The sequence below is a fragment of the Canis lupus genome, chromosome Y, assembly GCF_048164855.1.
Source record: "Canis lupus baileyi chromosome Y, mCanLup2.hap1, whole genome shotgun sequence".
Taxonomy (NCBI): Eukaryota; Metazoa; Chordata; class Mammalia; order Carnivora; family Canidae; genus Canis; species Canis lupus.
Window position 1 is genome coordinate 1,106,958 of NC_132877.1, and position 27,007 is coordinate 1,133,964.

Below are 27,007 nucleotides of genomic sequence, written 5' to 3' on the forward strand. Positions count from 1 at the left end.
TGTGTCTTTCTACCAAAAATAAAAATAAAAATGATAACACCGCACAGCTAAGCAGCAGGAGCATAAGATGCATGTGGTCTGACGATGATGCATGTTAAATGCAATTAGCAATTAGTATGATGACGATTTTGGCATTCGTGCCAGTGGCGAATCGTTTCCTTGTCCCCCCAACACTAACGGAATGTCACATGAGGTGGCGATTGTAATTATCACATTGTAATGTGACAACATATGTAAGGTCGATTATATAAGAATTATAACATGATAACATCGTGAGCCACATAATGTCACATTGTATGATAATCGTTAACAGGATAACGTGACACATATAACGTCACATTGTATAATTGTAGCAGGATAGTGTTGTGACACATATAACATCACATTGTATAACTGTAACAGTGTAACGTCGTGACACATATAATGTCACATTGTATAATTATAACACTACAATGTTGTGACACATTAGTCACATTGTATGATTATTGTAACAGGATAACGTCGTGACACGTTATAACAATTGTGACGATGAAACAATATAACATGTATAATAGCAATTATGACATGACATGATAGATATCATATAATTTCAATTACATTATGACTTTTTAATGTGTAAGTTACAATGACAACAGTATAATGTCATATATATTATATAACAATCATACCCTTTAAAACATGTGTGATAGTATATAACACTTATAATTACATTATAACATATAATGATACATAACAATCATATTTGTGACACTGTAATGCCATACATATGGTATATAACAATTATACTTAAATTATTTGTGACATATATCACAATTATAATCACATTATAATGTTACAATGTATGTTATAATTATGATGTCATATTTAGGATTATAATATTGAGGTACAAATGTAATTTTTGAGTATATAGCAATTGTACCTCGATAAAAAAAATTAGAATTTAAAAAAACGCTGAGGGGGATCCCTTGGTGGCTCGGTGGCTTGGCACCTGCCTTTGGCCCAGGGCATGGTCCTGGAGTCCCGGGATCGAGTCCCACATCGGGCTCCCTGCATGGAGGCTGCTTCTCTCTCTGCCTGGGTCTCTGCGTCTCTCTCTCTCTCTCTTTCTCTCTCTCTGTGTCTCTCATGAATAAATAAATAAATCTTAAAAAAATAAATAAAAAATTAAAAAACACAGAAAACAAGACATGCATTGTGGGGTGCAGTAAGAGAACACCACAGAATGTTCGCAGGGAGGTTTTTAGTGATTCTGACAATGGAGCAGAGTCCAAATTGGTGGTTTTGTTCTGTTGTGCGTACTTATTTCCTGGGATGGAATATAGACTCTATGCGTGATTGTCTAGTAACATTAGGAGGATTTTTTTTTTAAGATTTTATTTATTTACTCACGAGAGACCTAGAAAGAGAGGCAGAGACATAGGCAGAGGGAGAACCAGGCTCTCTGCGGGGAGCCCGACGTGGGACTCGATCCCAGGACCCCAGGGTCACGACCTGAGCTGAAGGCAGATGCTGAACTGCTGAGCCACCCAGGTGCCCCAGGAAGATCTTCTTATTTTAATACGCTTTGGTTTCATCAGGCATAAAATGAAGACGGGAGTGTTTAGGTGAGGGCATTTGCGTGCCGTACTCATGGGCTGGTCCCCATGAGGCGCTTCAGAGCAAAACGGTGGATAATTCGCAGCTAGTGGTCATGCTGATGGTAAGAGAGGTGTCTGACCAACCTGGTCGGAGGGGAGCACCGGTTCCCGTGACGCTGCACACCATGCCCCGCGCCCCCCCGCGCCCCCCGGGTGAGGCCCACCGCAAGCCCGAGCCCCGCGCGGCCTCCCGCGAGCACGCACCTGCCCTGGAGGTCATCCATGTCCAGCTCGCCGATGTAATGCGTGGCCGACGACACGGTGACCACCCTGGCGCAGCGGCCGGGAGCTCCCGACTCCTTCAGCGTGTCCAGCAGGAGGTTGGTGAGCAGGAAGTGGCCCAGGTAGTTCAGCCCGAAGTGCTCCTCGAAGCCGTCCTCGGTTGTCCTCTCAGGGACCATCATCACCCCGGCTGCAAGGAAGGGGATTGCAGGGACATGGGGGAGCCGCTCCGCACACGGGCTCGGTGCGGGGGCGGGGGGGACACGTGGTCCTCACGGGCAGCCCAGGGTTCCTGGTCCTAAATCCACAAAGGCTGCCCGCCCGCACCCCGCGCCAGCCCTGGGACGTTGATTCTTCCCGACACAACAGTCGTCCGCACAAACGGTCGCTTGTTGGAGGAGCTCCCCGCACACGTATGGGCGCTCACGCTCGACCCCCAGGCTGCCCCCTGCAAAGTACTGACCCAACTATTCACACGGCCGCCCCCGCCCCAGACCCCAGGCCAGCCCTATTGGCTGGTACCTCACCAACATATTCATTAAAGCATGTTGCCTGTGCCCGCCGTATGCATCCTCCCCCAAGCTCACTACCTCCCCACGCCCATCAGGGCAAAGCCCAGCTGACTGCCCGTCACTACGTCCATTTATTTATTTATTTATTTATTTATTTATTTATTTATTTACTTTTAGATTTTATTTTACTTTTTTTTTTTAAGAAATTCCATTTGCCAACATACAGTCTAACACCCAGTGCGCATCCCCTCAAGTGCCCTCCTCAGCGCCCGTCACCCAGTCACCTCATCGCCCCCCACCCACCTCCCGTCCTTACATCCTTTCCGTGGACGCCGCCTCCCGGACGCGCAGCAAACACGCCTGGTCCGTACGAGTCCGTGTCCTGGAGCAGCCCACCTTGCTTCAGCGTCCATCTGTCGGACGGCACGTATGTACCTGTATGTGTATCTCACATGGTGCAATCCTGCGTGTGCTTGGGCATATATTGCAGGTTTGTTTGCATATGTACACGTGCATATGTGCTTACAGGCACTTGCATCCATGTGCACATGCAGCTGCACACAAACGTGTAAACATATACACGTAGATGTTTCCAGGCACAGCTGCATATGCCTAGTTATGTATTTATGTGTCTCTTTATGTGTGTGTTTACACATGTGAATGTGCTTGTTACTGTGTCGGCAAAGGTGTTTGAATATCCTTCTGCGTTTGCATTTCTTGTTTTTGCAAACATATTTGTGGATAATGCATGCATTCCCACGTTTACTTGCGCATGTTTGGAATTTCCAAACGAGCCCATATACGTGCCTGCTTTGCACGCACACGGGCATATCTATTTGTGTGCACATTTGCATGTGCTTGTATTTCATATTTATTTACGTGCTTCTAAGTCTACGTGCTTCTCTAGGTAGGTGTGTTTGCACCCGTGGACGTGTTTGTGTTCATGCGTCTTTCATGTGGACACATAGATGTATTTGCATATGTACACGTGTGTTAGGTGTGTGTGCAGATGCATATCCACATGTAATCGTCAGTGCTTCTGCATACGTGTAGAGTTTTCTGCTGGATTGCGAGGCCCCTCCCTGCACACACAGGCCACACGGCACGCCGCCGCACACCAGCGGCCATGCAGGACGCACTCTGTGCATTCACGCCCCTACACGTCCAGCCCTCATGCAGGCTTGTCACTTGTGAGGTGCTCAGGGCAAAGGAAATGTCTGATCCGGGCTGTGGGGATCACGGCAGGAGTATGGAGTCTGGGGTGCAGCAAGGTAGGTAAGTCACTTTAAAGAGGTGGAAATGAGAGCCCGTGGCCTGCATCCCACACACACACCTTCTGCGATGCTAAGTGCTTTCCGCCACCTCCCGGAAGGCCCAGCCGTCTGAAAACCCATCCAGTGGATTGAAAATGGATCCCCTGAGCTTAGCTCTCACAGACCCGCAGGGATGAGATCTACATACACGCGCAAACGAAGCCCCATGGGGTCTTAGAATACATTCAGTGAAAGGTGTATTTAAGAATAAATACACAGGTCCTCAAGTCAGCTAAGAACGCATTCCCGAAGGGCACCTGGCACCCGAGCCTTCAAGCGGGTGTGAAGTCTGGCATTTTGAGAACACGTAAGCGCCTCCCTGCTGATGTCATTTCCTTGGTTATCATATTGTTCGTGATGATGCCAGATAAGGGGAGCTGTGTCCATGCCTAGGGGACTGCAGATGCCTCGCCGGGGGAGCCTGGCTCACCTCGAACTCCCGGCTTCTGCGAGGCTGGTTGGGACAGGACCCGAGCTCTAGGCAGCTGGAAATGAGCCTGCATACGTTTCTGACTCCTGCTTGGTCGGGAGACAGAGTCTGTGTCCCATCATCCCTCAGATCTTGGCCGCCTCGTGCAGCTTTCTGTGCTGAGTACAAGGCAGCAGTGATGGCAATTCCGGACCATTTCCAAGGCTTGGTCAGGAAAGACCCTGCAGGCCCTACCTGCCTGTGAACGCTGCTTCTGGGGAGAACCAGCTTCACTGAAGAAGACTGGCTGGTGCCCCCGAGGCTGCCACATTGGAGAGAACTCACGGCAGTCATCTGGTCAACCGTCCTCGCTGAGCCCGAGCGCTGGGCAGCACCAACCTCCCAGCACTGAAGCAAGCCATCTGGACACCCAGCCCCGGGTGAACCGTCATGTAAATCGAAGCTCGAGGGACACCCAGAGCTAGAGCCGCCCAGATTCCTCTGCCCCCACCCCAAATTGCAAGCAATAGAAATGTTCATTTTTGAGTCATTCGGATTGGGGGTGATTAATAACACAGCGGTCGCTACTAGAATATCAGTGCATGCCTAAATTACCAACTGCTGCGATACCGGCGCATGCCTGTTATTAATTCCTGCACATTCGTGCATGAAGAAATTATCAATTCCTAGAACATTGCTTCATGAGTAAATTACCAATTTGAGGAATATCAGTGCATGCATAAATGACCAGTTCCTGGAATATCACGGAGTGACTACATGATCAATTCCTGGAAGACCAGGGTATGCCCATTATCGATTGCCGGTATACCCGTGCATGCCTAAATTAGGACTTTCTGCAGTATTACTGCACACCTAAATTATCAATTGCTGGCATATCACTGCATGCATAAATGATCAGTTCCTGGAATATCAGTGCATGACTAAATTATCAATTCATGGAATATCCCTGCATGTATAAGTTATTAATTCCTGGAATATCAGTGCGTGCCCATTATTGATTCCTGCAATATGTCTGCATGCCTATTATTGATTCCTGCAATATGTCTGCATGCATGCATTACCAATTCCACATTGGAGAGCCCCATCTCGTGGGACAAAGGTTTGTCACCAAACTCAGCCTTCCAAGTATCCAAATTCATTGGAAAACCCCACATAATGGAATAGGGGCATCTGTGGGGGGTATGGGGCTCACTAAGGATTATTCTGAATTTTGGGGTGCTAACCTGCAGTGAGGTCCCAGGGCTTCCATCTGGTTAGTTAAAGACAATCTGTCATAAAATAAATAACTATTGTGGGTTATTCTCTTCCTCGTGATGGCCTTCGAGTGCCTGCAAGATGGTAGCAGAGAAAATAGCTAGGGGACTCTGCTGACCCTTGGGGCAGCTGCATGGACCTTGGGTTTCACTCCCCTGCGCTGAACCGCTGGATTCATTAGTGCTACTTGTTTCGGGGACGTCAGCGGTCCAGTGAGCGCACACAGGAGCTGAAGGACAACCGGAGCCTAATCGCCCGAAGGCTTACCATATCCGACTCATTCTGTTTCTATCATGGATTATCTATGATAATGTCCCCGACAAGTAAGCGTGGGGTAACTGTCGAGCCCGAGGGGAAATGCCAGCATGAATCCTCGTCTGACACAAGTTTCTGGTGACAGATCATAGCCCAAACTCACTGATCCACACTCTTAAGAATTTGACAATAATGATGCTCTGGGCAAAGAACGAGTTCAAGGTTACTCCAGAAATCATAAACTGGTTTTGGAGCAAATTTTTGGCGTTTTAGCAGCGTCATCGGGGAAAAGGGTGCTTTTAAAGAGTGGCGAGAACATCACTGTCATGCCTACAGTTGGTCACCTCCTGGAGTGTCCAATCCATTCCCGGGCTCGTGGAAGCGAGGTGGGGTTTCTCGGCACCATGGAGGCTGTAGCCAAAACCGTCTGGGATCCCCTGCACACTCATAATCCACGATTATGTCGCATACTGAGACACTCCATGTTCATCTCTAATTCTAAGGCAAAATGTCCCGGACACCTGCCTGTGCAGAACATCATTGATCTCAGACGATAATATTTATGGAACGTCTCTTCCGTGCTGAGGGAGGAATTTTAACTGTGCATCCAGGGAGGTGCATTTGTGTTTTTGAGATATTGCTGTCACATGAGCGCTTCGGAGGGCTGTCCCTTGAGACTGAGCATTGCTGAGACCTTGGTATCTCCCTTTGCCAACTGGAAAGCGGGAAAAGGAGCAATAAAAATAATATGCTCAAAAAAAAATAATCTGCTCTTTGAGCCATGCATTTGATTGGTGAGTGGACCTGCATGCAGAACCATGTGCTGTGGCAGAGGAGAGAGTGTCGTGTGCCTTGCAGAAAACAAGAAAGGCAGAAAGAAGAGAAGGAAGAAAGCACTTTCTGTCTGGTGGCACATGGGCCAGATGAAGGCTTCCTCACTCCAGAATGCGAGGAACATTTCAGAAATGCCACCACCACTCTGGGGGAATGACTGCTACCCCTACCTTCAGAGCTACTGTCCCTGTCCAAGCTTTGGATTCCGTGGACATACGCATTAGTGGCATCACAGAAAGCAAAACCAAAGATGCCTGGAAGCCGGCAACCGTGGTAGTCAGGAGAGGGATACGCAAATGTGGGGGATGGCGGGGTAGAACATTCTGGAAGGGAGCAATAAGCGTCCTGATTCTGCCCATAAAACATGAACAGGGAAGGAGTTGTGCATGTGCCTTGCAAAAGGACACTGGGAAAGATCTATCTATAGGTTGATGAACATCTGTCGTTCCAGGCAACATGGGTGGCAATGAACCCACAGGTGCATGGGGACTGGGACACGGGGGTAGTGAACGCACAGTCACATGTAAGCCAGTGAAAATGTCGAAATCGATGGCACAAATAAGCGTATCCAAAGTAATTCTTCAATGTGAACACAACGGGGAACACATCATGTGGATGGATCCCCATGGCTTGCCCAGGCTCCGTATTCCCATTTCCATTGTGGAATAACTCTCCCCGTTACCATAAAAGGCAAACGCATCACCCACCCCATACGCCGTGACGATGGCAAGGATCCAATCATTTCCTGAGATGTTTCCATAATGATCAACGGATCTCGATGGAAAGTACCATCCACTTGGATCCGCCATCTGCACCATCGAGGACACCTGAGGCCAGGTGGTTTTCAGAAGAGCTTCTGGGGAACATGCTTCCGGGGCATCTGGATAATTGGAAAACCAATGTTTACTCAGCGTACTTCCTGGAAGCTCACAAAGGGCATGTGGAAAAAACAAAGGTGTTCAATGCAGGAGATGCAATGCACATTCACAGCCTCCAGCCTACTCTTCTGGCAGTTCTGGGATATAATAAATCATGTCAAACAGCCCTGCAAACACCCACCACCAGAGGAACATCCAAGTGCCTTCTGTTCTAGGGAAACCCATCACACGGCAGAAAACAGGGAGAGACACATTGGAAAACAAACAGAAGGCATCGATGAGAAGTGGTCTACACACATTCAGATCCAATAATCCATTGACGCACACACACGCAGTGCTGATTCACCACCTTCCGTGTTCCTGGAAGGGAGACCAGATGATGGCAGAGCCTGTTTTGTAGAGGAAACACCAAGTGCATAAATAGGAAAACGGCTCAGGCATCTGTCTGCCAAGAAGCAGGTACCATTACTCCTCACTCAACTGTAGTCTTCTGTGGATGCAAACTCCATCAGGATGTACCTGGCCAGGTGAGAATCATTTACTTCTCACGGTTATTCTATTTCTCAAGGGTTACCACTGCCATATTTATTTTTAGGAATTCTTGATGTCGGGCAATTCATCCATGAGAGGTATGGGAAGAAGTCCTACAAGGATAAAACATCAATTCTGTGCAGTGATTTCAAACCTGATCAGGTGTGGAGATGGGAGACGGGATAAGTATAATTTTTATGTGAATATGCTATAAATACTGAGCCGGCCCTGTAGGAGATATACTATTGATTCTTCGTGTGTTGGATAAATGCTCAGCTTGGATCCTGAGCTTCCAGAAAGAGGCAGTCTGGTTCTATTTTCATCACACTAGCAAATGCAAACACTATTCCTCTCTGAAGTGCTTAACATTTGCAACATCTTGATAGCTCTTATCTTTAGGAATTAAATAAAAGAGAGAGAGAGACAGAGAGACAGAGAGAGGACAAAAGCGCAAATTCTAGCTTCCCTTAGCCCCCGGGAGTCCTCTTTGTGGAGCACAGTCAGGTCCGTTTTCCAGGAGACAGGACGCATGTAGCTGCTAAACAGAAGTGGGTCCCATTAACCCACATCCTTTCAACCAGTCACCTTGGCGGGAGAAGATGATATCATAGAGGAGGGTCCTGGGCAAATAGTTTCGGGAAATTCTGCAGACCCTCCTGGACATGGACCATACCATTTCCTTCTCTGTCAAGTCCTGTGGTTGAAAGACCTGTTTGCATCTGTTGACTCCTCCCAAATATCTCCAAAAGAATATTGAGTCAGAATTCCCAACGCACAGAGCAAGAATGAATGCTCACACACAAACCAAGGTGAGAGACACAGGAGACATGCTTTTGCTTCCCATAAATCAAGGTAAATCTGAGCACACTGCACTGGTGATGAATCCATTGCAATATTGACTGGCACCATCCTGGCTGGCCCCAGGGCCATTTGTCCCTGTGGCCCTACTCCCATCTTGGGTTCCATGGGATGCCTACTTCAGAAGCCCAGGGCTTTCCAGACAGATCATGTTTGGGATGCAGACTCTTCTATTATTTATACGTGACCGTATTGTCATATCGCAGGTGGCACTTCTAGGATAAGCCATGTCCCAGAATAATTGCCTGTTGAGTGTCTGTCTCCTTTGCTAGAGAATGATTTCCAGGAGGTCAACGGTGCTTGTTTATCACCTTAATGTTCCTGCCTGTGAAATACCGAGCTCTCCTAAGGTGGGTGTGGTGGGTTGAATGATGACCCCCCCACCCCGCCCGCCAAAGACATCCACGTCCTGAATCCCCTTATGGGAGACAGAATAATGTCCCCAGAAACATCCACATCCTGGTACCCACGTGGGAGATAGAATGATGTCCCCCAATTGTCCTCATCCCGGTTCCCACACAGTGGACAGAATAATGTCCCCACTAATGTCCATGTGTTGATCCCCATGTGGGAGAAAGAATACGGGGTAGATGGCACCCCCAAACACGTCCACATCCCAAACCCAGTGTGGTGGACGAAATAGCATCCCCAAAGATGTCCACATCCTGATCTCTAGAGCCTGTGAATGTATGTCCTTAGATGAATAAAGGGACTTTGCAGATGGGGATTGGGTGTGGGCCCCTGTGATGGGGATGGTCCTGGATTACCTTAGTGGTCCAAGGTCACCACAAGTGTCCTCACAAGAGGGAAACGGGAGGCTCAGAGTCAGAGAATGTGATGCGCAGACAGAAGCAAACATCATAGAGAGACAGGGGGAACTGCAGATGCTACCCCACCGGCTTCGAAGATGGAATCGGGAAGTGGCCACGAGCCAAGGAATGCCAACAGCCTTTAGGAGCTGGAAAAGGCAAGGCAAGTCAAGAGAAATCAAGGAAATTTCAAGGAAAATCAAGAGATTGTGTCTTAGGGCCAATGCCACCTTTCACCTCAGGGTGAAATCCCTGAGCATGTTGTGTCTCCATGTGTCTGTGACATGGAGCAGCAAACACAGGTCCCAAGCACAGAGGAAGGTGTGTGTGTGTGTGTGTGTGTGTGTGTGTGTGTGTGTAGGACAAAGTCTGGGCTGAAGTGACAACAACATGTGGATAGGATTCCCCGAAGAGGAAAAATGGACACGGCGTGCAGAGGGTCCAGCCTCTCCAGACCCACATTCCAGCTGTGTCCCGGGAGATGTTAGATAAGCCAGACGTGCTTGGTTTACGATCTGCAGAAAAGAACAAGGGGCTGTGGTAGGACCACCAGGATCACCTTGAAAGTGAAGGGCAGAGAGTGAATTATGGAGCATCTACCGATGATATAACAGAGTCTTGTTGTGAATCTGTCTGTAAAGTCTCAAATTCCTGTTGAGCGCAAGACACAGCTTTCATCCCGCTGTTGCCAACTTTCTCCATAATGAAGTGCTCCGGTCGCTAATTACCGAGGGTGCTATGTAGACTGAGGACATAAGACGTATACTTGGACTGGATGCCCACAGTCCTGCCAGCTCGTGTCTACACTGGGTGATTCATATTATTATAATTCTCAACATTTATAATACTGATAAAGGCCCTGACAAAAGAAGCCCCCACCGGCGCCAACATGGAGAAATCCCAAATAACTGATTTCTGCAAATAAATTTAAGGTACGCTCATTTCGGGAAACCTTGAAAAATATCTAAAAAGGTCTGTGAAGAAAGTAAAATTAAAATCATTCTGAACCTTTCAGTGAGTAGCCCCAGTACTAATAACATGCACGCAGTGTTTGCTCCCAGGCTAAGTAAGTGGAAGTGGTGTTAGTTACGACTTTGTCCAGCACTCGCACATCACAGCTATATGTGCACACATCCTCACACATAAATAAATCAGTGGGGTCGGACCCTCTAGGTTGTATACGCTGCGTCTTTCCCTTCACTGAGAATTTCCAATCAAACAGATGCATTGGGCAGAAGCATGAATATCCGCACCCACTTCCTGCCCACCAACCCCATTAATGGACTAACGCGGAACAGCCGTAGGATACAGACTTAGATTCACTCCTCCCCGCAGAAGATGTCCACATTGTTATTCCTGTGATTTCTCACTGCGGTTCCTCCCGTGGCAAAAGGACTTTGGAGAAGAGAGTCAACTAAGTCTCTTTAGTTGGGGAAATTTGCCTGGATCATCCAAGTGGGCTCAGTGGAATCACAGGGGTCCCATGGTAATGTTTTCCCTGCCATCCAACAGATGAACGATTTAGCAAATGTTTTACGTGTTTTGGAAAGAAGCTGTAGTGTCCGATTGTGGCTATTCCTTTCACTGTACTAATAATGCCATGTATCTCCTCTACGCACAACCAGGTGGTCTCTGAGATGGAAAGCGATGCCTGACATTCCGCCTTATTTCCGGTAGTTTGGGTGTTCTATGTGGATTCCATTTGGACATGTTAATGGTGCTGTCTCCTCCCTGTGGAGGGTTTGGGTGAACTTCTATGACATCTTTCAGGTGTAGCAGGGGAAGAGAGGAATGTCTTGGGTACGAAGGTGAAAAACCAAACTTGTCTCTGTTGCTCTTAAGAGCTGGATATGGGGGGAATGAATCCCTGGGTGGCTCAGTGGTTTAGCGCCTACCTTCGGCCCAGGGCGTGATTCTAGAGACCCGGGACTGAGTCCTACATTGGGCTCCCTGCATGGAGCCTGCTTCTCCCTCTGCCTGGGTCTCTCCTTCTCTCTCTCTCTCTGTATCTCTGATGAATAAATAAATAAAATCTTAAAAAAAAAAAGAGCAGGATATGGCTGAAAGATGGGATCAGGGTCAAGGCTGGTTTGTGTTAAAGATGGACAGGTGGGCAGATTGAAGGCAGAAGTCAAGAGACACTGGGGGATGCAGCCTGCTGATGACGCCCATGGGGACATGGTGAGGATTTAATAAGGTCACATTTGTGAAAATGCCCAACCCTTACACACTCATAACACAACTTCCTCCTTAGCCCACATGGGCCAGTGAAAATATCAACTCCACACAACGCGTATCAGGCTTACCGTCGTCTCAAATTGATTATACCAATGACAGAAGCCGAATGCATCAATGAAGCAAAGCCGTGGGGACCACAGCACATGCTCTCATGAGCTTTCATGGAAATCCTGCTTTCCCCAAGGACGCCTCTCACGGGACAGCCAGCGTGCATGTGTGTATCAGAGTTAATGTCTGGATTTCCCCAGGACTCACCATTATTGACCAGGACGTGGAGAGGGATTTTCTTCTTCTTGAACTTCTGGACGAACTGCCGGATGGACCTCAGAGACGCCAGGTCGCAATACAAAAACTCCACTGCAAAAGGACAGAAACACCGACTCGTGATTATGGCTCAGATCATGATCTCAAGCCCCGTGATGGTCTCCACACTCAGCAAGGAGTCTGATTGAGATTCTCTCTCTCTCCATCTCCCTCTGCCACTCCCCCTGCACTCTCTCTCTCAAATAAAACAGTAAATCTAAAAAAAAATTCACAACACAGGAGAGTCAGCCACAAGCACTAGGTCGGGAGGGTACATATTTTTGGAACATACACACTTGCTTTCACTTCGAAGGGACATTTTGAGATAACCTACAGTCCCCAGCTTCTCAGTGTGAAGTACGAAGCTTATGTGTGCCACGTAACATGGCCAGTGAGGGTGAGGAAGCACCCGTCTTCAAGATTTTCTGTAAAGAAATATAGTGGGAATGGGGGGTGGACATGCTTTTGGATCAAAGCCCTTCCGGGTGAGATCTACAGATGGGTGCCACCCTGCAAATGGATTGTTACCAGTCTACTGTAAGATACAGCCCAACGTTGAGGACAGTGGTTAGAATATTTAAAAAAAACAAAAATCAATAGTCATTTTATGCTTGCTGAATCCAATGATTTTTTAAAAAGTGAAATCGGAGGCCCCACTTTTGCATATTTTAAAATTTTAATCTTCTAGTGATTCGTGTCTGACCCGTCTACATCAGTATCAGTCTGTGACATGTTTGGGAAGAGAGAGTCTTGCCACAGATGGTTTGGAAGCGCTGGTCTAGAACACCGTGCCATCTGGATACGCATTCCTGAGGCACCATTCGAATTTCCCCCTGATGTATATTCACAAGGAGAAGACTGATTGATTGATTGATTGATTGATTTTTTAAAGAGGGAAAACCTACACTACTTCTGCTAACCAGAACCCCTGGTAACAGGGTTGGTAGACAGGCACAGTCAGCTTCCAGAGCCAGACCACTGGTAGTGCATCTCTGTCACGTCAGGAGGCACTTCTTCCCTCCCTGGAGAAAAGGGTTCCCAGCTCGCCAGAAACATGAGAGCCACCTTTCCACCTTGGGATCGTTGCCTTCTGAGGCACCTGAAGGGCTTGGCTACACCTGCTTTTCTACGCTGATTCAGGAACTCCTGCCCCCACCCTTGGCGCCGCAGGAACAGGAACACATGCTGGAGGGGGCTGGCATTGTTTAGGGAACATGAGCCCCTAAACCAAGCTCCACAGTTGGGGAGGGAAAGGCAGCCACTGCAGACCAGGACTCGTCACAGGGTCCATCCATAACAACGGGAACATACAAGGCAAGCTGCAGCACGTGGCATCCCACCCGTGTCAAGTAGAAGCACCAGGACTGAGCTCCGACAAGACACGGAGTCACACTTGCTACGGGTTCAGTCGGCACATCCACCTAAAATCTGCATCCCACCCACACCCTCAGGCCTGGGGTCATAGGATCGAGTCCCATATCGGGCTCCCTGTGTGGAGCCTGCTTCTCCCTCTGCCTGTGTCTCTGCCTCTCCCTCCCTCTCTCTCTGTCTCTCTGTATCTAATAAATAAATAAAATCTTTAAAAAAATAAAATAAAATAAAATGTTTTGAGAATCTTCAATGTACCCCTCGGGGACCAGAAGTACCCTATCTGTCAAACATATGACTGGCAAATATGAGGTATACCAGTCGTCCACATGGACAAACTGGAAGACCCAGGAAAATGCTAGAAGGAGGTGTGAGCCCTGGGCCATTGATCTTGATTCAAAAACAATATGGCGGCATCCCATTGGGGCGGGTGGAAGGTGAATTTGATACGTTGGTCATAGTTTTGAAAAGCAAAGATTAGCAATGAAAAGGCCAAAAGTTATCAAACAAGCCAATGGGAAGCAGGCCTGGCCCTGCTCCTATAGGGAAGGGCTAACTCAAGACTGTGATGTTAATGGGACACAGAGGATTATTAGCGGTGGACCCAACGGTCGATCAATATGGTGCGCCATGGTCGTGCTAGGTCACTTCCAGCCACACGGTGTTCCGAGTAGCACAACATCGAGCTGTATTTGTCAACGACTGTTGCACACGCAGGGAGAGATGGCGAGAGAATCCCAATCCTTACGGGAGGCTCCGCGAGGGTCCATCTTTGCTCATTTGACAGACTGACAGACAAGAAGAGAGGAGGATCCAGAGAAGGCTGCGGATAAGACACTGGACAAGACTGTAAAACGAATTTACAAATAGGAATGAGTGGTGGGTTTTGTTGTTTTTTTCTTTTTTTTTTTTTTTTGGTAATGAGGAAGATTTTATAATTATGGGCACCTATTTCTCTCTATATTAGTATGTGAAATTGGTAACAGAAATATGATCATTTCAGGGAAATGAGTGCTTTTCTGTGAAAATACTGATTATTATGGCCTAATCAAGGAAATTAGGAGTAATCAGACTGACGAATATGAGAGCAATAAAAAATTACAAAAGTATGGCATCCGGAAAGGAGGGGGTGGGCGGTGACGGTATTTTAGCGAATTGTTTTATACTTTGAAAGAGACAATCCACCTCTCCTGACTCCACACACAGCCCCCTTCCCCCCAAAAATGCTGAGTTGATTCATTTGATGACATTTGCAGGGTTCTGATAGAACAATCTGGAAAGAGGTAGCACCAGGAGGGCAAGGAGACAGAAACTGGAGAGCACCCGACGCGCTGGTAACATCTACCCACACAGATGAAAATGCCGCGAACACAAACGTAAATTAAAAACCCTTTGGGGTAAAGAAAAGCCCGTGCGTCCAAGAGGAGGGAAAAGAGCAGAAGGTCGTTCCCAGAGAGGTTATCTGTTTAATGATGGATCCCCCCAGGAAGAGGCCATGTCCTGCTCCCCGAGTGCAAACAGGAGGCGGGGTACACCTGTGCCCGCGGGTGTGACACCCATAGCTGACCACGGACCCCAGACCGACCCCCGGGAGCTGCTGCACCCGCTTCAGGCACACCCCGGGGCAGGGGAGCAGCTGTGGGACGCAGTGTCCCCCTCCCTGCCAGGGGTAAGGAACAGGGCCCCTGAAGTGCCGGGGTCCGCCCACAAGGAGGGGAGGTCCCCACCACCCCTGACCCCCTCTACCCCCCCCCCCCGCACCTCTGTCTCTGCGGAGGACAGAGGTGAAGCACGGTGGCACCTGGCTGTTGACACGCACTCTGCGCTCCTCCGTGGGGCGGGCAATCCCGCCCTCTAGGTGTTCAGTGCCCTTGGGCCGTCCCCTAAATACCCTGGGGCAGGGGGTATGGTGTGTGTGTGTGTGTGTGTGTGTGTGTGCAAGAGTAGACCGCTGAAGAGACAGGGAGAAGCAGCACAGAGACACAGAGAGTCGGGCAAATGGCACACAGAGAGTCAGAGAGAGACGCAGAGACACATGGAGACAGAGACTGAGAGACAGAGAAATGGCAGAGATGCTCAGAGACAGACCCAGAGACACACAGAGGAAGAGACAGATAGATACCACAGAAAGACAGACACGCAGGCACAGAGACTCAGGGAGACAGAGAGATAGCACAGAGAGACAGACACAGAGACACAGGGAGACAGAGACATAGAGATGGACAAATGCACAGAGATAAAAAGACACAAGCAGAGACAGAGAAAGCACAGACACAGTCAGAGAGAGACAGGAACAGAGACACATGGAAATAGAGATGGGGAGAAACAGAGACAGAGAAATGGCACAGAGAGACAGTCAGAGAGAGACAGACAGACACATGGAGAGAGTAGAGATAGACACAAAGACAAAGAGATACAAAGAGACAGATACAGAGAGACATAGAAAGGTAGACACAGAGACAGAGACACACAGAGATAGGGATAGACAGAGATAAAGGGAGACAGACACAGACGTAGTCAGAGAGAGAGACAGAAGGCAGACGGCCAGGGGCGCGGGGAGGGAGCACGGTGCGTGAAGCATGGAGCATGTCGGTGCCTCTGTGGGGCTCCGAGCCCCCGCGAGCAGTGCTGACGCTGGGGCCCAGTGTGCAGCGAGGGAAGGCCTGGGAGGAGAGGCAGGTGCGCCAACAGCATCCGCCCAGAGAATGGCGCCAGGCCTTGGCAGCCACTGGAACGCGGCCGGTGCATTTGCCTGGACGCCCGACCCAGAGGCCAGGCCCTGCTGAGGCCCTCGGTCCCTCACTGCCTCTCCCAGACAGCTGCTCGCACAGCGGGCAGCCCCACATGCTGCGCCATCCGGCCTGTTTCTGACACACAGGGTGCACTGTCCTGTCTGGTTGGGCCTCCTGCAAGGACTCAAGCACCACGACCCAGCGTCCGAGACCTGGGGCCCTGCGCCCGGTGGACATGGCAGCTGGAGCCCGGCCTCATTTTCCTGCTCAGGGAGATGCTGCTGGCTCACCTGCCCAGCCTTCTGTATGCAAGACGCCCATTCCTTAACCAAAGACGTCACAGACACCAAACGCTGCCTTCGAAGCAGCTTGAAAGGACAACCTGTCGCCCTTCTGGGCCCGGTCAAGTGTCGGCTCATCCTTACCAAGAACAACTTCTCAGAGAGTCTGCCCTACAGAGCGATACTGTCCTTGTGCACACACATGTGCCCATGCCACCCCCAGGGGAACCCCCTTGTCCTGGTGTCCCTGACTGGTTTTCTCTCTCTAGAGATACCTGGCCCACCCAGCCAGCACTGTAAGGCCCTACAAATTCAAACCCAAGCAGCTCAAGTTTGAAACAGCAACAGCCACCACCCCAAATACCCAATCACAGCAACCCAAGTCATGGCTTCGGCACGCACTCATGTCGAGATGCGTGGAATTTCAAAGCACAAACTATGAATATTAGGGAAGTGGAAATTGTCAGAACACCCTTGATCTGCCCCCAGACAAACATCAGGTGCCCCCAAAGTGCTTTCAACACAAAGAGAAAAGAGCAGCTTGGAACCAACATATAGACCAGCCGATTAGGAGGCACTCAGCGTGTCGCATGGAAACGGGCTTCTAAAAGCTTGGGGGAAAAAATTCCTTCTCCGAGGAGGGGAACTGTTGTCCTGTGAATCTAATTTGCTTTATGCACCAATGGGGCCGCACAGGAGGCAAACTTCAGCCCGGCCCTGATGCTCACGGGTTGCTCATCAATGCAGGTGCAGTGTGGGTGTTGCTCCGCGCCTGGTGGTTCAGCATGGCATGCCTCTTAAAACTTAATTCCTAAGGGGGACTTCCCAGCTTAGATCCCATGCCAGGGTCTATGTAACCAACCATGGAGGAGACGCAAATGGAAACCACAAGGAGAGGTGACCTCGCACCTGTTAGTATGCCCACCATCAAAAAGACAAGAAGTCACAGGTGTTGGCCAGCACGTGGATAAAGGGGAGCCCTTGTGCCCTGTGAGTGGGAATGCAAATGGGTGCGGCCACTCTGGAAAACAGTATGGAGGGTCCTCAAAAAGTGACAAATGCAACTGCTATACAACCCAGCAATGCCACTTCTGGGTATACATCTGATGGAAATGAAAGCAGGAGAGTTAAGAGATGTGCTCAGGGCAGCGTTACTCATGGCGGCCAAGACGTGGAAGGAACCCAAGCACCCATGGATGGATGGATGGATGAAGAACAGATGGTCCATCCACCCAACACAACATGACTCCGCCTTCAAACAGAAGATTCAGGCATTTGTCACAACGTGGATGGACCTCGAGGGCATCATGCCCAGTGAGAGAAGTCAGGCAGAGAAACACAAGGACTGCATGATCTCACTAACGTGCGCAATCTAAAAAAAGTCAAACCCACAGGAACACAAAATGGCGGATGCCTGGGTTTTAGGGACGGGGAATGAGGAGATGTTGGTCCTAGGGCATGATGTTTTAGCTCCAAGTTCTCAGGATCGAACGTACAGCACGGCGAGGATAGTTAACAGGACTGAATCATATACTCGAATTTACTGCGTGGAGATCGTAAGTGTGCTCACTGCACACACCAAGTGGGAGCTATGTGACGTGATCAATGTGTCAACTGAATCAAATAGGGTGATCACCTCAATGTACGTATATGAAGCCATCACGCTGTACACTTAGAAAGAAATCACCTTGGCTGACCTGAAATACACAGGTCTGTCCATAAATACCCCAGTCATAAAAAAAAAAAAAATTCAAATGCTTCAAGGGAATCTCTTGGTGGCCAGAAATGGGGAAAAATTGGATCCCAATAAACACCCTCCTGTGCCTACGTAACCAGCATGCTAAATGGCGATATTAAGGGTCAGCCAGACGTGCTTGCAAAACAGGTAGAAAAAGGACAAGCACCAGCCACAGGGGAGGACAACGAGATGTTTGTACATGAGGCAGGTTTTAGGACATGCAGGGAATTGCTATCTGAGTATCTGACCTCCTCGGTGGCTCTCAGGCTCCCCCGTCCTTGCTCGCTGGTGAGAAGGGAGTGTGGATACTTGGGTGTAGACAGCAGATGGACAGCTGGAACCCGGGGAATACAGATACACATACAGGACCATCCTCCCCCTAGCCGGGACTAGAGGGCTCGAGGGGCCAGCTGCAGCAGCTAGCTATGCTGCGTAACAACACATCCCGCAGGAACTGGCTTGAAATGACACCCACGTATTATGTCCCCATTCCTTGAACGGAAAGTCTGGGCAGGGGAGTGTGGGGCCTCGGCTCAGGGTCTCAGGAGGTGGTCAGATGGGGCTGGGGTCTCAGCTGGAACCAAGATCCTGTTCCAGCCTCATTTGGGTTGTAGGTGAAATTCAGCTCCCTGTACTTGTAGGACTGGGGTCCTCCTTCCTTCCTCCTGCCCTCCTTCCTTCCTTCTTTCCTTCCTTGCTTCCCTCCTTGCTCCTTTCCTCCCTCCCATCTTCCTTCCTTCCTTCCCTTCCTCTTCTTTCCTCCTTCCTTCTCTCCTTCCCCTTTCTCTCTCTATGCTTCCTTCCTTCCTCTTTTCCTCCCTCCACCTTCCTTTCTTCTGTCCATCCTCTCCTTTTCTCCTTTCTTCCTTCCTCCTTTCCTCCCTCCCACCTTCCTTCCCTTTCCTTCCTTCCCTCTCTTCCTCCCTCCTTTCCTTCCTTCTTTTCCTCTATTCCACCTTCCTTCCTTCCCTACCTAATTCCTTCCTTCCTTCCTTCCTTCCTTCCTTCCTTCCTTCCTTCCTTCCTTCCTTCCTTCCTTCCCTCCCTCCCTCCCTCCTCTCCTTCCCTCTCTCCCTCCCTTCCTTCCTTCCCACCTACCTTCCTTCCCTCTCTACTTCCCTATCTTCCTCTTTCTACCCTTCCTCCCTTCTCTTAAACAGCTCCCCTGAAGACATGCAGATTCTGAACATCTCTAAATGAGTCGATGACACCATTAATCAAGTTTTCAGACACAGGGGACACAATGAAACATTCTAAATATGTCAGGATTTTTAAAATTCTTTGGGCGTGATGGGGAACTCCAGAATTTATCACGTCCATAAATATACCCTCTGGCCTATCATGGTTCCATTTTTCAAAATTCCCCAGTCTTAGTTCATAAAAACAGACATAAAGAATCATTCCCATAATAGGTCTTCGTTGTTTGTTTGTTTTTTTGCTACCCAAGAACAGGAAATCATTTTGCTCTGTTGTGTTGTTCATTTTCGGCTACACTCTCTCCCCACCGACTTGCAGACAAACAAGACATGATGGTGCCTGGTGTTCTGTGTTTACTTTATGAATATTTCATGAAGGAGGTGGCGTAGAGTGAGTACTGCCTCCCAAATTGTTGTCCCTGAAGCTGTTACGCATCCCATCAAGGGGAAGATGAAAGCATCGCAGTATTATTTGTGCCTCTTGGAAATTACGGCACTTCTCATCCTGAGCCAAATGCCTTGCCCTGCGTCCGTCAGCAGCACAACCGGGGGCCTGATGATCAGATCTGGGAATGAGGTCCCAGCATCTGCACAGTAATGACTGTCATTTTGTTGGGGTGCCACATCGATTTTCCGCATCATTTCCCTCCCGTGGCCATAAAGCACACATTAGGATTTGGCAGGACCTGTTCATCAACACTCTCAAACCTTCCCGAATGACACGCGCCATCAGGACGTGGAACGCAGTTTTCTTTTTCCTCCAAAAGGACCACAGTGTTGCCCAATGGTGGACGACTTTTGTGCAGGGGACTTTTATCTGTTTCATTTTTCTCCCCAGAAATGGTTTATCCTCTGCAACGCATGGCTGAGACATGCTCACAGATGACAACGAAGTCTGGCCGGGGTGCTGGAACTGCCGTGAGCTTTGCGGCAAGCTAATGCAAAAGGTGTTCATCATTGTGCAAGGGCAAAGAAACCCAGGCTGAACTGGGTGCTGTTGCCCAGCACTTTGGGGTGCACGCTCATCCTCAAAGCACCCTGAAAAAAATCTCAGTACTGCTTTATTATGCTCTCAGATTCATGCACCAGTCAGAGCACATGTCAATAGGAATATCGGGTGATCTGAACTGTTTTTAAATGTAGTGCCACAGACACCTGCCACACCAAAGGCTCTCTATATTATTATATGTTAAATGTAGAACTTTTTTGCTAGATTTCATTTATTTATTTGAGAGATAGTATGTGGATTGGGAAAGGTGCAGAAGGACGGGAGACAGACAAGGAGATTCTGTGCTGTGTGCGGAGCGTGACGCAGGGCTCAATCCCACGACCCTGATATCATGACCTTAGCAGAAACCAAGAGTTAGACGCTTAAGTGACTGAGCCACCCAAGTGCCCCTTGTATATGCTATATTTATATTTGTAGATTATATTTATTGTGGTATATATCATATATAATATAAAGATACAAAATAAATAGTATATGAATATAATAAATACATAGTATGTAATATGTAATATACATACCATGTAATATATACTACGTATTGTTACATTATGTTACGTTGTATGTTATTATATTTATATATAATACAAATATATAAAGTAAATAATATAAAGTTGCATATCATTTATGTAGTCACAGAAATTTTTCAAGTAGCAAAACAAAAATCATTAGCACATTAACGTAACCCCATCATCGGCTTCAAACAAACCTTTATTTAGCTTGAGACGCCGGAAATACGGAAGTCTGGCAAAATGACTTCACATCTAGCCACCAGCCTGGAAATGACACTGTCTACAAATTCCATAAAATCAGAAGCGCATCTGCACGCCACCGGGTTTGCTGGAGGTCAACTGGCATCTCTGGCTGGGGAATGATGCGTGTGGGCGACATACAAGCTCCGGGAAGGAACATCGCGAAACACAGACACGGTGTTCTCACTGAGGTTAAGTGTGTGAATGGGCGCGTCTGTTGTGCCAGGAGGTGGAAATTCCCCACAGGTCTCTCCCATTTCTGCATTTCCTTCCTGGGAGGCACGGACTGTCCTTTCTCTGGGATTATCTTTGAAGTACTTGCAAAGCAAACAATTTAGAAAGATGACATGGCGTCTGCAGACCAATGGACACACACACACAAAACGAGGGGGATCGCATGGTCTTTTTCTTCGGTGTCAGATCCAAACAGTCAACGTGCACTACAGTTAATAAAATATTCTGTTAAGAAAAAAAAAAAAAAAGTAAAGAAAGTCCCGGTTATCTTTTTACAAATTAATGTCGGCTCTCCTTATTTTGTAAGGGCCTGCCAACGTTCTTAAGGTGCAGACTTAAAATGTTTGCGTTTTGTCACAATATTTGATTCCAGCTAATCACTTTTGGTTTGTTGTGTTTTTTTGGGGATTTTTTTAAGATTTTTTTTTCTTTCTGCCTGCAGCCTATCTGAATTGCCTTTTTCTTGCCAATTTAAAGATACCCAGATGGTAATGATTTTAGCAGTAATATTCTTCAGAGAACAATGTTTGGATTTCCTGTTGTATGAGTTCATGAGGTCCGCAGTAATAGCAATGTGAACAGGGAGGCTTAAACAGCACACATTTGTTCCCTCCTGGTCCTGGAGGCTGGGAGTCTGAGATCCAGGTGAGGCCAAGACTGGTTCCTCCTGAGGCCTTTCTCCTAGGTGTGTAAACGCAGTCTTCTCCCCATGTCCTCACGTGGTCATCCCTCCCTGCATGTCTGTATCCTCAGCTCTTCTTACAAGGACCCCAGTCCTATGGGATCAGATCCCACCGTATTGACCTTGTTTTGCCTTAATCCCCTCTTTCCAGGGGACCCCTGGGTGGCTCAGTGGTTTGGTGCCTGCCTCCAGCCCAGGGCGTGATCTTGGAGACCCAGGATGGAGTCCCACATCAGATTCCCTGCATGGAGCCTGCTTCTCTCTCTGCCTCTCTCTCTCTCTGTGTCTCTCATGAATGAATAAATCAAATCTTAAAAAAAATTTTTAAAAATCCCCTCTTTCCAGGCCCTATACCCAAATACAGTTCTATTCTGAGGTCCTGGGAGCTGGCATCTCCTACTTATGAATTCTGGGGACACAATTCAACCCAGAACGCCTGTGGATGGTGAGATCCCGGTTAGCGGGCCTGAACGTGTCCCCTCCTTGGGCTCCTCCAACCAGACGGTCTGGCATGGTCCTCGTTGGCACCCGTGCCCCACAGCGCGAGGATGTCTGGACATGGTGACCAGGGAAGCCACCACCTTAGAACAAGGTGATGCTTCCTGGACCACACAGGCCACCTGTGTGGCCTTGCTAGCCACCTTGACGGAAGGTGCTAAGAAAACACTATCACCTTCACTCACCCACACAAAGTATCTCTGAAATTCCAGACTGAGTATGTCACTCTCCACAGACCACTGAGGCACTGGCGAAACAGTTTCCCATGAGCACAGGAGGGGACAGGAATTCTCTGGACATTCTCCAAAATGGTTACCATCCCCCTCCCACTACAGGATTGAGTATTTCTCCAATAGTCATCATTAGAAGGAGGTGGCGCTCCTGCAGGGGGAGCTCCCGAAAAGTGCAGCCCCAGCCACCTGGACCAAACTGGGTCCCTGGGGTTCCAAATTCTTAGGCTTGTCCAGACTCAGACTCCAGAAGCTCATCAATCACCCTGCAAGCGTTCCCACCTCCCCCTGGGAGTTTCTGCTCCTGTTAACCTGCGATTCTCGGCATCCACCAACATGCACCTGTGTGTGTGTGTGTGTGTGTGTGTGTGTGGGCGCGTGCACGCGCGCGCGTGTCCCTCCAGGTTTCAGGACAGCAGTTGGTCATGTGATTGCCATTCTCGGAGGACCTAGGAAGATTTGGTTTTTAGATTTTTAATCTCTTGTTTTTGTTTTTCTTTTTTCCTATGAGGACAGAGAGGCAACCACCAAACTACATAGCAGAGCAGTCACTGGAAGACCCCCCATTTCTGAGATTCACAGCTCTCACCTGGAGAGAGATGCTCATATCTCTCATTTGTAAAGCTTCTTCCTGGCCTAAGAGGTTCCTCCTCTCCATAGCTGGAGAGACATAAAAGTTAATGGGAGACAAAAGCCACCAGCAAGATTCTACCCTCACTTGGTTCAAGAGCATCTCCAGGAGGTTCTCAAAGGCACCTATTCATATTCGGGCACATGTTCCTAGAAGTATGTGGTCCATCTCTAGGAAGGGAGAAGAGCCCCATCACTGAGTAGCTTCGGAACGTGACTACCTGAGTCCTATTCCACCTCCAAGGCACTTGTTGGTTGGGCAACTTTGGGCAGGTCCCTCCATGTCTTCGAGCTATGGGGTTGTATCACTCTGCTGGGCTGCCATAACAGAGCATCACAGACTACACCACGTAAAGATGAGAAGGCTGGAGGCTGGAGGTCTGGAATGAGGCTGCCCATGTGGCTGGAGCCTGGTAGACCAGTCTTCTTGGCTTGTCAATAGCCGCCATCTTGTTCTGTCCTCACATAGCAAAAGGGAAAGAGAGAATAAGTTCTCTGAAGTCCCGTCTTACAAGGACACCAATCCCATCGTGGGGGTCCCACTCTCATGATCTCGCCTAACGCTAATTACCTCCCAAAGACCCATCTCCTAAGGCCAACATACTCGCAGTTAGGTTTCCACATGTGCATTTTGGAGGGACAAACCTTTGCTCTCTGGCAAGGTAATCATCTGCAGATTAGCATAATACCTTCCTTTTGTGTCAGGGTGCAGGCTCACGTGAGCTGTAAACGACACCGTGTGCCAACCAAGGACACGGTGCAGTGTCTCCGATCTAGCAAATGGCCTGTAAGCATTAGCCTCGACGCTAAACCTGATTGTCATCACTCGTAGAGCTGTTTGGCAAACCCAGCACGGGAGCGCTGGAATCATGCCAAACACTTACTGTTGTAAGTGCTTCCACCACTGAGACACGAGGATATATTTTGGCCTCCCCCGTTTCCAGCCACGCTGCAAGCACGGGACGGTGTGCATGTCGGGTCTTGTGTCTGCTCCGGCGTGTTCAGCTGACACGGCGTGGAAGCTATCAAGGATGTTTTTAAATCTCTTTCTTGTCAAGGCTCAGGGCTAAGTAACCCTGTGGGTGCCAAGCGCTCCAAAGTGCTGACCATCAGCTCCTTGCCTTTCTGGGTCATGGATCTCTCCAGCCGGGAGGCCATACGCCAGCTCGCGGCTTGCTTCCTACATTCATCCTATTTATCTTTAGAACCTGCTTGTACACCTGTTTCTAATTTAAAGTTAATGATGATCCATGATGGGTCCTCACAGTGACAGACGCTGACTCTGTAAGTAGACGCTGCCATATCCAGCCACAGGGACGCTACTCAGGTGTATGCTAGAGAAAAGCACAAGTCGGAAGACACATCACCCCATATCTCCCACAGTCAGGGCTCCGTGAAAACATCCTTGGATTGATTTACAGGTGAACAAATCATAACAAGATGGGTTTTCAGGGACGCCCAGGTGGCTTGGTGGTTGAGCATCTGCCTTTGGCTCAGGGTGTGATCCTGGGGTCCTGGGATTGAGTTCTGCATCAGGTTCCCTACAGGGAGCCCGCTTCTCCCTCTGCCTGCGTCTCTGTCTCTCTCTGTGTGTCTCTCATGAATAAATAAATAAAATCTTTAGAACAAATGGATTTTCAGGCTCAAAATCCTTAGGTGGTATCATGAGGGACCCCCATGCCCACTATGTCCCTAGAAGTCTATTCTCTTTCCGTGACCTCCAAAGTGGTGACTGTAGAGCATGAGTCATCTGAGAGATGGAGATCTGCACAAAGGAGGGTGAGTTCCACTTAGGGATGCCAATTGCAACACATTCCTCCCTTCCCATCCCTCATGCTCTAATAAGGAAAGAAACTAAGGGTGCACCGTGTTCTTCCAACAGAGCACCTGCAGGTATGTATGGTGCCCCACGCTTATGCCCGGTGAATGTGTGAGCTCACGCTTCATTTAAGGTTGTGGAATCTGGTTGTGGAATCTGGATGCAGACGCCTTGCTCACCTCACCAAGAATGACCAGGATGGACAGGTGGATACAGGGACACCCTCCCTGCATTTGGAATATTAATTGTGGGTGGAGAATCTACTGAAAGCTGGAATCAGCCCAGCCTGCCTTGACCGCCGCTCACGACTACTGACTGGATCACTTGAAATGTAAACCTAGGAAGCTGCAAACAATCCGGGGATACCATAATTCTTTCGTTATATAAACAGATTACACTGGCTCTGATTCTTGACATTTCACCCTTCTAATGGCATTAAATGACTTTCAAATTCCAGACCCGAAGGAAGCTGCCTTCAGTTTTTTTGTTTCGTTTTGTTTTCCTGCGCTGCCGTTCTTCTGGTCTACCAAGCAAATGCCTCGCGTCCATCTTCTATGAACAACATCCTCAGTAAGCTGTGGAACTCACAGCGACCAGCTCTTAGAGCCCGTTGTCCCAGAGAAAAAAGTTCTCCTTCATACCAGGGACACATCCAGCCACAACAGAGACAGAAGGCACAAAAACCCAAGGGCAAGAGGCAGTTCACACATAATGAGCTGAGAGGGCGCCATTTTGATTGCAGAAGTGTAGTCTTGGAGTCAACGAGAGAGGAAAAATGGGAAGCCCTGGTATGAAGCAGAGAGAGGAGGGAAGGACACAGTATGGGGCATTCTAAACATCTCTAAAATGTCTGGTGATTATGCAGGAGGTAGAAGAAATGCCACCAAAGGTCCCCAAGGTGATGATGGAGGGGTCAGAAGATGGGAGGAGACGCTCATGGAGCTGTCCAACCATGAGTTGGGGTCCAGGCTTCCACATTTAGAAGCTGGGCCCATTAACCTGGTTTTCTCATGTGCAAAAGGGAGCCAAGAATAGTACCCACCTCTGCGACGTTCTAGGAGCAAGCTGTGCAAAATTCTTAGCATGACACCCAACGTATACTAAGTGCTCAGTAACTACTTCCTTCACCCTGAAATTCCTGTTTTTCTTAGTTACGAGGACGATGGATTGTCAGGGGAGGTGACAAGCAAGACGTGAAAGGCAGAGAGAAGAACAGACTGATGGATGGAAGGCATCCATAATGAGGCTCCGGGGAGCACGCTGCTCATGCCAAAGGAAAGGCGCTGAATACAAAGTTCTCTGGAGAAATGTACCAGGAAGGAGGGAGACGGGCAAAGGCAATATAGCATTGCAGTGGTGTTTTCACGGCGCTTTTTAAATTAGGTTGCTAATTGGCCAAATTAGGCATTGGCTGGGTGACAGCGTGTGGGGATTAGCCGTCCAGTGTTAGCCAGGACTTTGGGTAAACAGATGACGCCAAACACTTGGAGCCTCACACACGAGCACAAAAGAAGCAACAGCCACTGTGTGCATGTGAAATGCAATTTGTGTTTGCCAGCTGGCCGCCTGTCTCTGGGGCATGACCACCACTTGGTAACAGCCTACCCGGTGCAGCCCCAAGTCGCCGGAGTCTCGATTTTATGCATTGGCAAAGGTGCTGGGATCTTCCTCCTTTGAAATCCAGCAAAAATATTCAACAGCAAACTTTTTTTCAGATCTCCAACATGGTAGAGCCACAGAAAGTGCTTTGACTTCCAGGCGATTTGG

The 27,007-nt window shown here is 48.7% G+C and overlaps 1 protein-coding gene across 1 annotated transcript in view; it reads right to left on the minus strand.

The window, feature by feature from the left end:
• LOC140629109 (polyprenol dehydrogenase-like) overlaps positions 1–27,007 on the minus strand; it is a 138,416-nt gene that overhangs the window by 23,355 nt on the left and 88,054 nt on the right. Inside the window, exons 4-5 of the mRNA XM_072818555.1 lie at positions 12,027–12,128; positions 1,842–2,049 (exon numbers count right to left, since the gene is read on the minus strand). Of these exons, the coding sequence (XP_072674656.1) occupies positions 1,842–2,049; positions 12,027–12,128 (310 nt within the window). The remainder of the gene's footprint in view (positions 1–1,841; positions 2,050–12,026; positions 12,129–27,007) is intronic.